Below are 11,813 nucleotides of genomic sequence, written 5' to 3' on the forward strand. Positions count from 1 at the left end.
AGATAAGCAATACATTTGCCAACTTATTATGCTAACCTGTACATTTTCTAATAATTGTATTGGAGTAAAAGTACAATATTTGCCTCTGAGATGTAGTCGAGTAGAAATTAAATAATAGACATTTGGAAATACACCAGTAAAGTAAAACAAAAAATAAAATAAAGTAAATACATCCTCAAAATGTAACAGTACTTGAGTAAATGTACTATAGTTACTTTCCACCACTGAAAGGGAGATGTACTTAGATTCAGTCAGATAATCAGAGAAAACTGAAGCCAAACAAAGTGAGAAGCACTACAATAACCCAATACATTCATTTTTTATTTAAAATATACTGTATAGTACCATTAGTTGTCATGCTTCAAAACGACACCAGTACCTCATGAGTCAATAAAAATAAAATAAAAACATAGAACATCAGAACAGAACACAATCACTCCTGCTGTCATGAAGGAGAAACTCACATTCAGCTTGACTTGGCATCAACGCAAACAACAGTACACACAATCACTGTGGACATAACTGACACACGCACGCACATGCATGTGCAGTTGTGCACACACACACACACACACACACACACACACACACACACACACACACACACACACACACACACACACACACACACACACACACACACACACACACACACACACACACAGACAGGCACTTCATGGTAGAGTTTAAGGTAGTAGTTCACCCAAAAAATTACTTACCAAATGATTGGTTTAGGGTACACCGGAATAATATTCTCCCTATGAGAGTGCATTCCGCCAATGCATTTCAATGTGAATGGAGCAGAATTTTTGATAAATCTGCAAATGGCAGATTTCAAAAAAAAAAAGAAAAAAGAAAAAGCACTCCATTCTCACTGAAATGCATTGGCGGAAACCACTCTCATAGAATATTATTCTGGTGTGACCGTACCCTTAGGAAAGTGACAAAAACAAAACAAAAGATAAACTCTATGAATTCATGGCTTCGAGGAGTGTGTAAATTGATAGAAAATAAGTAATTTTTTGAGTGAACGACTTCTTTACTTAAAGAGATACCGGTATTTCACCCCAGACTATAAGAGCTGATTAACCACCATTTCCCCCCATGGCATCCCTACTTTGGTCAACTTTCCCCCAACTTCTTTGGAAAATAGCAGATCTACAAGCCCACGATCGAATCGTGACAGACTGTGAGCTGCTATCTCCGAATAGCTAAAAGTATGATAAAATAGGGCTTAGGTTTTAACTGCCCTCCCGGTGATGTAATCAAAAGGGGACATTGTTACCTACAGCTCAGTGCCAAGAGCCACAATACTCACTTAAGTGACTATAGAGCAGGGGTCTTCAACATTTTGTTTTTCAGGTCAAGGACCCCTTAGCTGTGAGAGAGGTGAAGCAGGGACCCCACTACATATCGTATAAAACTGTGTTGCAGATTAAACTTTTTCACAGATCACAAAGATGGCTTCATAGACCTGTTTGACATTAACCTCGCCTACCAGGCTTTCAGAGAGAAAGCCTGGTGTTCGTTCACAACAGGCCGTTTGGTTTCCGCCTAAAGCGCGGAAACCACTAGAAGAAGCGGTGTCGCTTTGATTTGGTTCCCACCGTTTGTTTCCCCAATCCCTATTAAAATGCTCGAGTAGCCTAGTGTGGTCTTGCCGGTCGCTAAAAGTTGGACTAAAACATGCATATACCAAACAAATTTTTCAAAAGCGAAACTACTCCGCATCAAGGAGTTTATTAGGTAGGCCATAAAATTATGTCCTTGAGCGCAGGGGAATTATTTTGGGTTAAAACTGTTTCTGGTGGATAGTTCCGGCCAAATTGTAGTCCTTGAGTACTACAACATGACGTTTTGTGGTTTCCGCTCCAGACCGGTTACAAACCCGAAAAGTGAAGTGATCCCAGACTAGTTTGACATTAACTATCATCAGTGTTGTGTTGTGTTGTTTTCATGTTAATGTGTATTTTCAGACATTTAACCACTTATAAAATGCTAATACTTAGTAAACTTGACCTTTGGCTCTGTACTTGGTATGGTCTTTTTTCCATCTACTGTACACTAAACATCATTGTCAGGGAAATAGCCGATCAAAAGCTTATAGCGCCTCACAGCGAGCTAGGGTTCGAGTAGTTAATGTAAAAAATTAAATAAAATTATATCACAAAGATTTGGCAGCTCAAGACCCCTGCACTAGACGGTAACATACCTTGGATCAAGACTACTTATAGATTTCGATTCTGACATTTTGTGTATCTATGACATCTTGATCAAAGGCTAGGGGTGAATACAGCTCAATTCACATTGATACTTCATAAAAGATACAAAATAAAGCATTAAACAAGTTATAAAGCAATATCTAATGGACTGCATACAAACTGTAGCAAAACACAATAAAACGGGCAAATATGAAAACCCTCGCTGCGTTTATACCAGCACTAAAACCTTCACACCAGTCACAAACTGGATTCCAACCAGATATAAGGCCACAAACCACATTTAAAAATAGCGTGAAAATGGCGTTGTTTTCATCGACTAGACTACAATATGAAACAGATGTAAACAGACCGGAGAAACATTACGTAAGTTTGTCTGAACTCGTGACAAAGAAAGTACCTTATAGACAAATCGTTGCACAATTATAACGTATTTTCAACAAAAAAAAAGAAGAGGCTGAGCGGCCGAAACCCTGCAGCTGACAACATCAAGACAATCATAGAATTCAACGATAATACAGATAATGGACACTTTTGATCACACGGCCTCGTACCTGCTGCGACCACAGCCCACCACCAGGGCCAATATCTCACACGGTATAACACTTTAGTTCCATTCGTACTCCCTAGAGTTACAGACATAGACATAGGTAGAAGTCTCCATCAGCTCTGGGGCATATGCATCGGGGGACCAAGGGATTCTGCATTGCGGGTCTTTTCGTACGCAGCCTCTAAGAACAGCTGAGCCGCGCAACATCAGGAACTGGATGGAAACATGCCAATAAAGCTCTATTGAATTGAATGGATAAGTCCCGGAAAAGACGTGTGATTGTCAGTGGTTTTTCCGAACGTCCGGCCTCCAGTTGTTACACACGTCCCTCCAATGAACTGCAGCGGCGGATGAGGTACGTATCTAGCTTTTTATATCTATGCCCGTAAGGGTCCATTTGGTTCCATTCGTACTTTCTAGAGTTACAGACCAGTAAAGGGTCTATTTTGACACCAGGTCGGAACCAACTGTGGTGTAATACAATAATACAGCAAACACTTTCATCTTCACTGCTTCTAAATCACTTTGAATATCGCCGCTGCAAGGGTGGAAACCTGGTATGAACGGTTACTTTTCTAGGAAATTAAAACAAAAAAGAACCTGTGTTCCGATAGAGCCAATGTACAGTAGTTATTTATATTATTTAGTCACAAACTCCTGTTAATACTTTTCATTGGTTCAAAACGTATAAAAACCCAGAGACACTCACAAAAATATTGAAAATAGCTGATCTACAAGCTCACATGAATTCAGAGTCACAAGCTCTTGTCTAATAGCCTACTTATCATTGGTTCAAAATGGATAAAACCCAGATACACTCTGGCATTAATATATGAAGAAAAATAAAACATTTAAGTTGAAGCATGGCGACACAAGGTTTCTGCCCGACAGCAACAACGATATCGCGACATGAAAACACACAAAAACGCGTCAGACGTTCTCTGGTTGATATGTGCAAGAAATTCAGAGTTACTGTAGGAGGTATTGCTATAGGAGCGCTGATGCATGGTCAGAGTGCGTGTACTGTTAACCGGAGACTCTGAGGCCGTACGCACCTGCGGACGTCACGGAAACGGAGTGTGAAGAGGCTTCTGATTGGACGGCTCCTACGCCACTACGCTAGCTGCCATCCAATCCACATTCAGAGCAGTCGTCGTTGCATGAACACAACGTGGAGACAATCAGTGTTACGTCCAGTCCTGTTGAAACAAAGCTGTGTGTGTGCGTGTGTGTGTGTGTGTGTGTGTGTGTGTGTGTGTGTGTGTGTGTGTGTGTGTGGCCTAGCAGAGTTTCACTGGTTCCGCAGGGACTCGATGTAGTGAAACGTTGCTCCCAGCGCCCAGCTGGTCTCAACGTCGTTGATGGTCCTGGCCAGCTGGAATCACACACATAATGAAAACACACACACATACAGAAAACACACACACACACACACACACACACACACACACACACACACACACACACACACACACACACACACACACACACACACACACACACACACACACACACACACACACACACACACACACACAGTACCCATGAGCACACATAGGGTCTAAACTGTGTGGGAACAATTCAGTGAGTAAACCCCTTAAACCCTAGTTGACCGTGGTAACCCAACCCAAGGCTCGTACTTGATTCACTCCTCCTTTCTTCCCTCAGTCTACACCAAATAAGTGCATTGCAGAACCAATACAAAGACTGTAGGCTGTCCTTCATATTGGAACACATCAGGATTGGTTCACCAGGCAGCTTGCCACAAGTTAATCTGAGCTACCGCTCCCGGCCGAGTCTCAACAGTGTTTATAGAGTAAGCAAACAGAAACATGGTACAAAGAAACTACTTGTCAGATCCGGTTTCCGGGTTACCGGGTCCAGAACGGAAGCACTACCTCTAGGTAAGGTTTCTTAACTCATTTAAAGCCGATCCCGCGAATACTCGTGAAATATTAAAAGGTATCTAGAGTGCCGATGTCGCGGGCTATTTACTGTATATACAGTAAAGCTGGCAATGGCTACGTACCGTCCGTTGAAAAGTGCTGGCACGTGTGGAATCGCCGATTCATCATCATCGCGCATCCACGTGCACACAATAGTGATCCCATAACATGGAAGCCAACGGTCTTTCTCATCTTTAGCGTCCATTTTCTACAAAAAACACTTTTGATGCCAAGGATGGCATTGGATTCTCGCTAAAATAGCAAAAGTATAAAGGGATCCATCTTCCACCCCTGTTTACATTTGGACCACAAGTACTTCCGGGGGAATCTCCGTCAAGTAGGAATTCGTTCAGTTAGCTCGATCTACTTCCGGCCTTCAAAATAAGAGACTGGCCGCGGACGGAGCAGGCTTATGCAACATATCTATCACCATAATTTAACCCTTTCATGTCTGGAGCAGCAAATGAGTTAATAACCCCCAGAGCAGCGATCTGATTTTGGATTGTTTTTATAAATTAAATTCTCAGGTTTCTCGAGCATTAATAACAGGTTTAAAGTCTGACCTTGAACTCTTTGTGGGTGGGGAAGCCCAGCTCCTGTAGCAGCACTGAGATGTAGGTCAGATCCAGACACAGGAAGGGTTTCTGTACTGGAGTCACTGCTATGTTACACACTGCAACAAACACAACAAACTGGAGTCACTGCACTGTTACACACTGCAAACACACAACACAGTTACACACACTGTATTAAGTTAACACAACACTGAGATGTAGGTCAGGTCCAGACACAGGAAGGGTTTCTGTACTGGAGTCACTGCTGCGCTGTTACACACTGAACAACACACAACACACTGGATCACTGCACTCACTGACACACTGCATAAACACAACACACTGGAGTCACTGCTACTAGGGCAGTCACGATTAATACATAATCGTCTATTCGCGATTATTTTTCATATTATCGTCAATTATCCAATTTAATTAAAAGTTTAATTAATCTAATTAAAAAGTAGTGCAGTCACACAGGCAGGCTGGCTGGCTAACTAAACATGCTTAAAAAGTTTGTTTCAACCGATCCAAGCTCGGAAGTACAGAGTACAGACACATGTACCATACATATCCCGGGACTATATTCCTTTTGATATGATACAGAAAAAGGCTTTCACTTTCGTTTCAACACAGAGGACTGGAGTCTTTACTGCAGATTATCTTAGCGGAGTTAGCGATGCTGCTCTGTTCTGGAGGGGGATGATGAATGATCACACACAGACGACGACTAGACTAGAGTAGGCTATAGATGTTGGATTGTGATAAACATCGGCTATTGTCGCTATTTTCAGTTGTCGGCTATTTTTGCAGTTGTCGGCTATTTTCACAACGCATCGCTTGCGACGCGTTGTTGTGGGCTTGTAGATCGGCTATTTTCACAACGCATCGCGACACGTTGTGAGCTTGTAGAACGGCTATTTTCAAATAGCCACTGTATAATAGGGCTAAAGTTTGCACATAAATGTACTTACTAGTTACTTTACACCACTGAACTGATGTTCAAAAAGCATTGCTCTTCTGCATCAAGGTGTACAGTATGAGTAAAGCTCATAGCCTACTATCATAAGTAGCATAAAATGAAGGAGAAAAAAAAGACGATATATTCGTCAATGGCGATTATTTTATATGACGATTAATCGTCTCCAGAAAGTCCTAATCGTGACAGCTCTAACTGCTACGCTGTTACACACTGCAAACTCAACGCACTTCTGTTATCAGCATACAATCCTCATAGAATGCAAGAGAGCTTAATTACAATTCAATGTCAGTACCAACTATTTTAATGATCTTTTCATTTTAAAAGATTCATTTTAGAATATTATAAAATATGTCCTTTAGCTTTAACTTTGCAGTCAGTGATGACAGGTAAATGAGATCCACCACATGGGGGCGCCATCTCACCTCGTTTGGCAGCATCGATGTAGTCGCTCACTTTAATGGTTCCTCCTTTCTTCTCATCTGAGACAGAGAACAGAGGTAAAGTTAAATAAATCATTTTTTCTCACATGTGACAGAGAACAGAGGTAAAGTTAAATAAATTATTTATTCTCATCTGACAGAGAGCACAGAAGTAGAGTTAAATCCAACCTTCATTTATCTACAAAATGTAAAGTAAGATTGCGTGCGTGTGTCAAGATAACAACAACTTTAAGCTACGGCAGGTTTAACTATGAGTATGGTGGAAAAAAAGTATGGTGTGGTTTTTATTGTACACTACTTTTTTTTAATCCTTCCCATGACAAATAAACCATGTAATAATAAGAAGAATTCACAAAATAATAACTAAATTACCAAACCCAATTAAAACCAAACAAAGTCAGAACAAAATGCAATAAGAAAAAAAAAAGAACAAATCTCCACCTATGACTTCCAGATCGACTGCTCGGTCGTAGTAGTAGGAGAAGGCGTAGAAGTCCACGTCCACCTCTGTTGCCTTCACCACCTTCCTGTAGAGAATTTTCTCCACCTTCCGAAGACACGACTCATACCCTGGCTCTCCTGTAACCACATAATACACACACACATCAATATGATACAACCACATAATACACATCTATAACAGTGGTTCCTAAACTTTTTAGCTCGTGATCCAAAAGAGAAATCAGACATTTGCCCCGGGACCCAAGCTAGTGAAAACAGCAGATCTACAAGCTCACAACGCTTCGCTTCGTGCCGCGTTGAAATCTTTTTCACCACTTCCTAAACATTTGTGTTCTAATTTATGGATTTTCTTAAGATTCTTTCCTTGATTTCTTCATGAAATTACTGAAAAATAATTGTCGTAAAGGGTAAATGGTCCATTTATAGTATATAGCGCTTTACAGAGATTGTGCATCACATTCACCCATTCACACAAACATTCATACACCGATCGGGGTTCAGAGTCTTGCTCAAGGACGCTTCCACACTAACTCTGGGGGAGCCCAGGATCAAACTGGGAACACTTCGGGAACCCTCTGTGTTCTAAGACAGTAACTCTACCCCTGAACCACTGCCACCCTACTGTCTGTCTCTCCTACACTGTCTCCCTCTTAGCTGTCCAACTGTCTGTCTCAAATTAACACACACTCTGTGTGTGTGTGTGTGTGTGTGTGTGTGTGTGTGTGTGTGTGTGTGTGTGTGTGTGTGTACCTTCTTTCTGTCCTCTGACAGTGTAGACTGTGTCGGCGTGTTCCCATGAACCACTGTATTCAGGAGGCAGACAGGGACTGACCAGCTCAGAGCTGCCCCCTACTGCTCAGAAACAATACAACAGGGAGAATGGAACAACATTAATAATGAGACTGACAACGTAATCACTTAAACCCTATATATACTTCATTGTTATGAAGAATAGCTAAAATACCCTGTTATTTGTGCAAACATTTTCAGTGTCCCAAATATGGACGGCAGATTGAAAGTGGTTCAATGAAGACATTTAATGAAAACTCATGTGAGACACTGAATGACATCTAGTGACATATGCGTACGTGCATCTGCGCGCGCACGCGTGTGTCGGTGTGTGTGTGTGTGTAACAGAGAGAGACACAGTGACATAAAAATACAATTGCAATGAGTCTGTGAGAAATAGATGGAAAGAAAATAGGAGACAAAAAAGCTTGTTTTTGTGTTTTTCTGTGGGGACTGCAGAAGTAATTTATGCAAAATCTGGTGTATTTACATATTGACATGCATTGTTCATTAATACGCGGTGTCCCATAAATAAAGAAATAAAGTAAAAGTAGATAGATGGATGGATAGATGGGGAGAGAGAAGGAGAAACAGGTTGCATGTCTGTCTCTCTCTGTCTTTCGCTCACTCTCTGTCTCTCTCTCTCTCTCTCTCTCTCAGTGATAGAGAAAAAGAGAGTGAGAGAGAAACAGAGAGAGAGAGACAGATACAGAGAGTAGGCCTGTCACAATTATTACATCATCGTCTAATCGCAATTGTTTGACATAATCGCAATTATTTTGTCATAATCGTCACAATCTTTTCCATGTTGAAAAATATTCATATATTTTCAAACTTTTACAAGAATAGTGGAAAATAGCAGATCTACAAGCTCACAACGTTTCGCGATGCGACGTGTTGTGAGCTTGTAGATCGTCTATTTCCACAATACATTTTCTTTTTTTTAAGTATAATATATGTATAGAAATATGTCAGTAATTTCTTTGTATATTTAGGTCATGTGTCATATCTGCCATGTGCAACGTCAAAGCCTAAAAGCCAAACAGAGATGTCACTGTCAACGACAAACACACAATTAAATCGTTAATCGCAATTATTTGAGTGGCAATTAATCGTCATGTAAAATGTCATATCGCGACAGCCCTAGCAGAGATGACAGTGAGGAAGAGAGACAGCCAGAGAAGGACACAGAGGGAGAGAGAGAGAGAGAGAGAGAGAGAGAGAGAGAGAGAGAGAGAGAGCGTCGTCTCTCTGCCTCTGTAAGGTCTTAAACCTCGGGCCATGGGTTAAACCACACAACAGCTGGTGGCCAAGGAATTAATCTTGGTGCTGCCGTGTTATTAAAAGCTTAGATAATGGCTTATTTATCTGCAGAGGCCGGGGCTCTTTTAAAAAGGCCAAAGATGAACGCAAATTGAAAAGGAAAATTAAAAAGGAGAGAGAGAGAGAGAGAGAGAGAGAGAGAGAGAGAGGAGAGATAGCAGATGAAGTGAATACGTACGAGGTTGTCCCTCCACTCCTCCTAGTACCGCCAGCCTGGCAGACATCAGGCCCAGACCCAGGTAGCTGTATGAGGAGACAACATACAGTATATCCATGTTAAACATGGGCTGCAAGTATCTGTTATTTCAGGGGTCTTCAACGTTTTCAGGCCAAGTTAGTGAATGTGGAACAAAGCCTGTCTGTATATCAGGTATCTCAACTTGCTTTGTTTTTACTGACACGTCTTCTGGCTGAAAATGTGCTTTTGTAACAGTCTATTACCCAGTGCACACACGTGTTGTGAAAATGTAGAATAGCTCTAAAAAGCAATGATGAAATATGGAGATAAAACAATGGTTGGTGTCATTCTAGATTTGCCTTAGTTGAGAGAGAGATGAAGCAGGGATTCCATATAGTTTCATTGTTTGACAGCACGATCATCCGTGTATTTTGGATTCATGTCAATTTGTGTTTTCAGATATTTAACCACTTGAACCGTCAATAACTAATAAACTTGACCTTTCACTCTGTTGGTCTGCTCTTTTTCCCCTCTATGCCAATTTATGTTATATTTTATGTTAAAGCAGGGTATGTTGTAGGAGGGGCTTGTGATCATAGGCTTGTGATGGTTCTTCTCTGTGTGCTTTATTTGGCAAGCTCAACGCCACATTCTCCCAAGTATCCCTGCGGTTGCATGTGACTGTCAGCAGCCAATAGCATTCGAGATGGTACCATTTCTACCAATGAACGTTGATTTCTACAATGATGGCAGCACCCGTACAAGGGACAAAAAAGTTTCATTTGCGCAGCATAGAAACCAATAGCTTAACACCATATTGTTTTACAGTCTATGATTTGAAAGAGCTGATGAAGCATTAGTAGTATTAGTAGTATTAGCAATAGATGAACTGTACAGTACCTGTGTGTAGTATTAGTAGCAGTGGAACTGTACCTGTGTGAGTAGACAGTATGAGTGTAGTTGAACATCTGGACAGAGCTGATGTAATCTATAGGTGAGGTCTGGATGGTTTTCTGCATGGAGACATGAATGAGGTCTTTTATTAACAGTTACACAACACACTCCACACAGTACAACTCTTATATGAGTTAAAAAAAAAGGATCTCAATGTAAATAAGCTATGTGCTTTCTTGAGTGTATCCTTTTAGTTTCAGTGAACTGTACTGTCATGAAACTGTACCTTAATGCAAACTTCTAATAAATGATTCAATCAATCAATCAAAACAAAGAGAACAGTACACACTGGTAGGATCATGAAGGATATGAAGTAGGAGAAGTGAACACAACTTGTTTCTCTTTGACCAACTAAACCACTTAAAATAGTTCACAAACAGGGTCCCCCAGGGGTCTATACTCGGTTCCCTCCTTTTTTTCCCCCCTCTACGCCAAATTACCAAGTTACCTTGCACTACTGGAACTAAAGTTGTACTGACTCTGACCTCTAACGTACTTTTCCCTGAGAGGGTTGCTGTGGCGTCTTGCTGTGGCTCCCATTATTGCTTTAAAAGGAAAAAATATACTGTATATATATATTCTTGACTTATTTGCACTGACTTAGGTCACTTTTTTTTCAGGCCCTGCACTATTGGGTTGTGTTGGTTGTACTGTGTATTATTGCGGTGTTGATATGGCGGTGCGATACTTGTGTTGCATGACTGCATTGACTAGCAGTGACTTTTATGTGCACTCTTTTGTTTGGCACTGTTTGCTAAGTTATGCTTGAGTATAGCTTTTTTGTGTGTGTGACGTGTCACTTATGAGCGTTGAATGTTTCGTGGTCACTTTATGTATATATTCTTCTTCTCTTTTTGCAATAGCTTTCGACACTTTATGTTTTATTTATCTTTTTTTTTTGTGCGTGCTCTTTGGACTGTATACTACAGTACTCTTTTTCTTTTTCTTAAGTCTGTAACTTGTAACCTTAACTGCTGTGCTGCCTCTGGGCAACTGGATTTCCCCTGTGAGATAATAAAGGTATCTATCTATATCTATCTAAATCTCTTTGGCGACAATAACCGGTCTATATGCTCAGAACACGCCGCAATGCGACATTTGGTCTTTGCCAGAATAGTAATACGAGTGTTTACACGGGTCGTGCGCACACACACACCCACTTTATACTGGATCCGTATTCCAATTAGACTACTGGAAGGAAAGAAGATGTACAACGAGCGATGCGGGGGGGTCTATTTGTAATCTGTAGTTGTAAAACTCATTTGACTCCAGGGCCAAGTGGTCAGGCGAGGGGTCTTGAACCCAGAGGAAGAGTAAAAGGGTCCCGCTGGGGGTCTGACCTAGTTAAAGAAACCACCAGAAGCCCACCCACCCTCCTCTTCCTCTCACTTGGTTATCTATCTATCTAGCTGGGATTAG

The 11,813-nt window shown here is 41.1% G+C and overlaps 1 protein-coding gene across 1 annotated transcript in view; it reads right to left on the reverse strand.

Moving 5' to 3' along the window:
* Positions 1–3,010: 3,010 nt before the first annotated feature.
* The window catches only part of entpd6 (ectonucleoside triphosphate diphosphohydrolase 6), a gene marked incomplete at its 5' end in the record, with an annotated part of 50,021 nt that continues 41,218 nt past the window's right edge, over positions 3,011–11,813 (reverse strand). Inside the window, 7 exons of the mRNA XM_080740556.1 lie at positions 3,011–4,144; positions 5,279–5,388; positions 6,671–6,727; positions 7,130–7,267; positions 7,901–8,002; positions 9,441–9,505; positions 10,374–10,453. Of these exons, the coding sequence (XP_080596682.1) occupies positions 4,061–4,144; positions 5,279–5,388; positions 6,671–6,727; positions 7,130–7,267; positions 7,901–8,002; positions 9,441–9,505; positions 10,374–10,453 (636 nt within the window). The 3' untranslated portion in view covers positions 3,011–4,060. The remainder of the gene's footprint in view (positions 4,145–5,278; positions 5,389–6,670; positions 6,728–7,129; positions 7,268–7,900; positions 8,003–9,440; positions 9,506–10,373; positions 10,454–11,813) is intronic.

The sequence above is a fragment of the Nannobrachium achirus genome (assembly GCF_963921795.1).
Source record: "Nannobrachium achirus genome assembly, chromosome: 13".
In the NCBI taxonomy this organism is placed as follows: Eukaryota; Metazoa; Chordata; class Actinopteri; order Myctophiformes; family Myctophidae; genus Nannobrachium; species Nannobrachium achirus.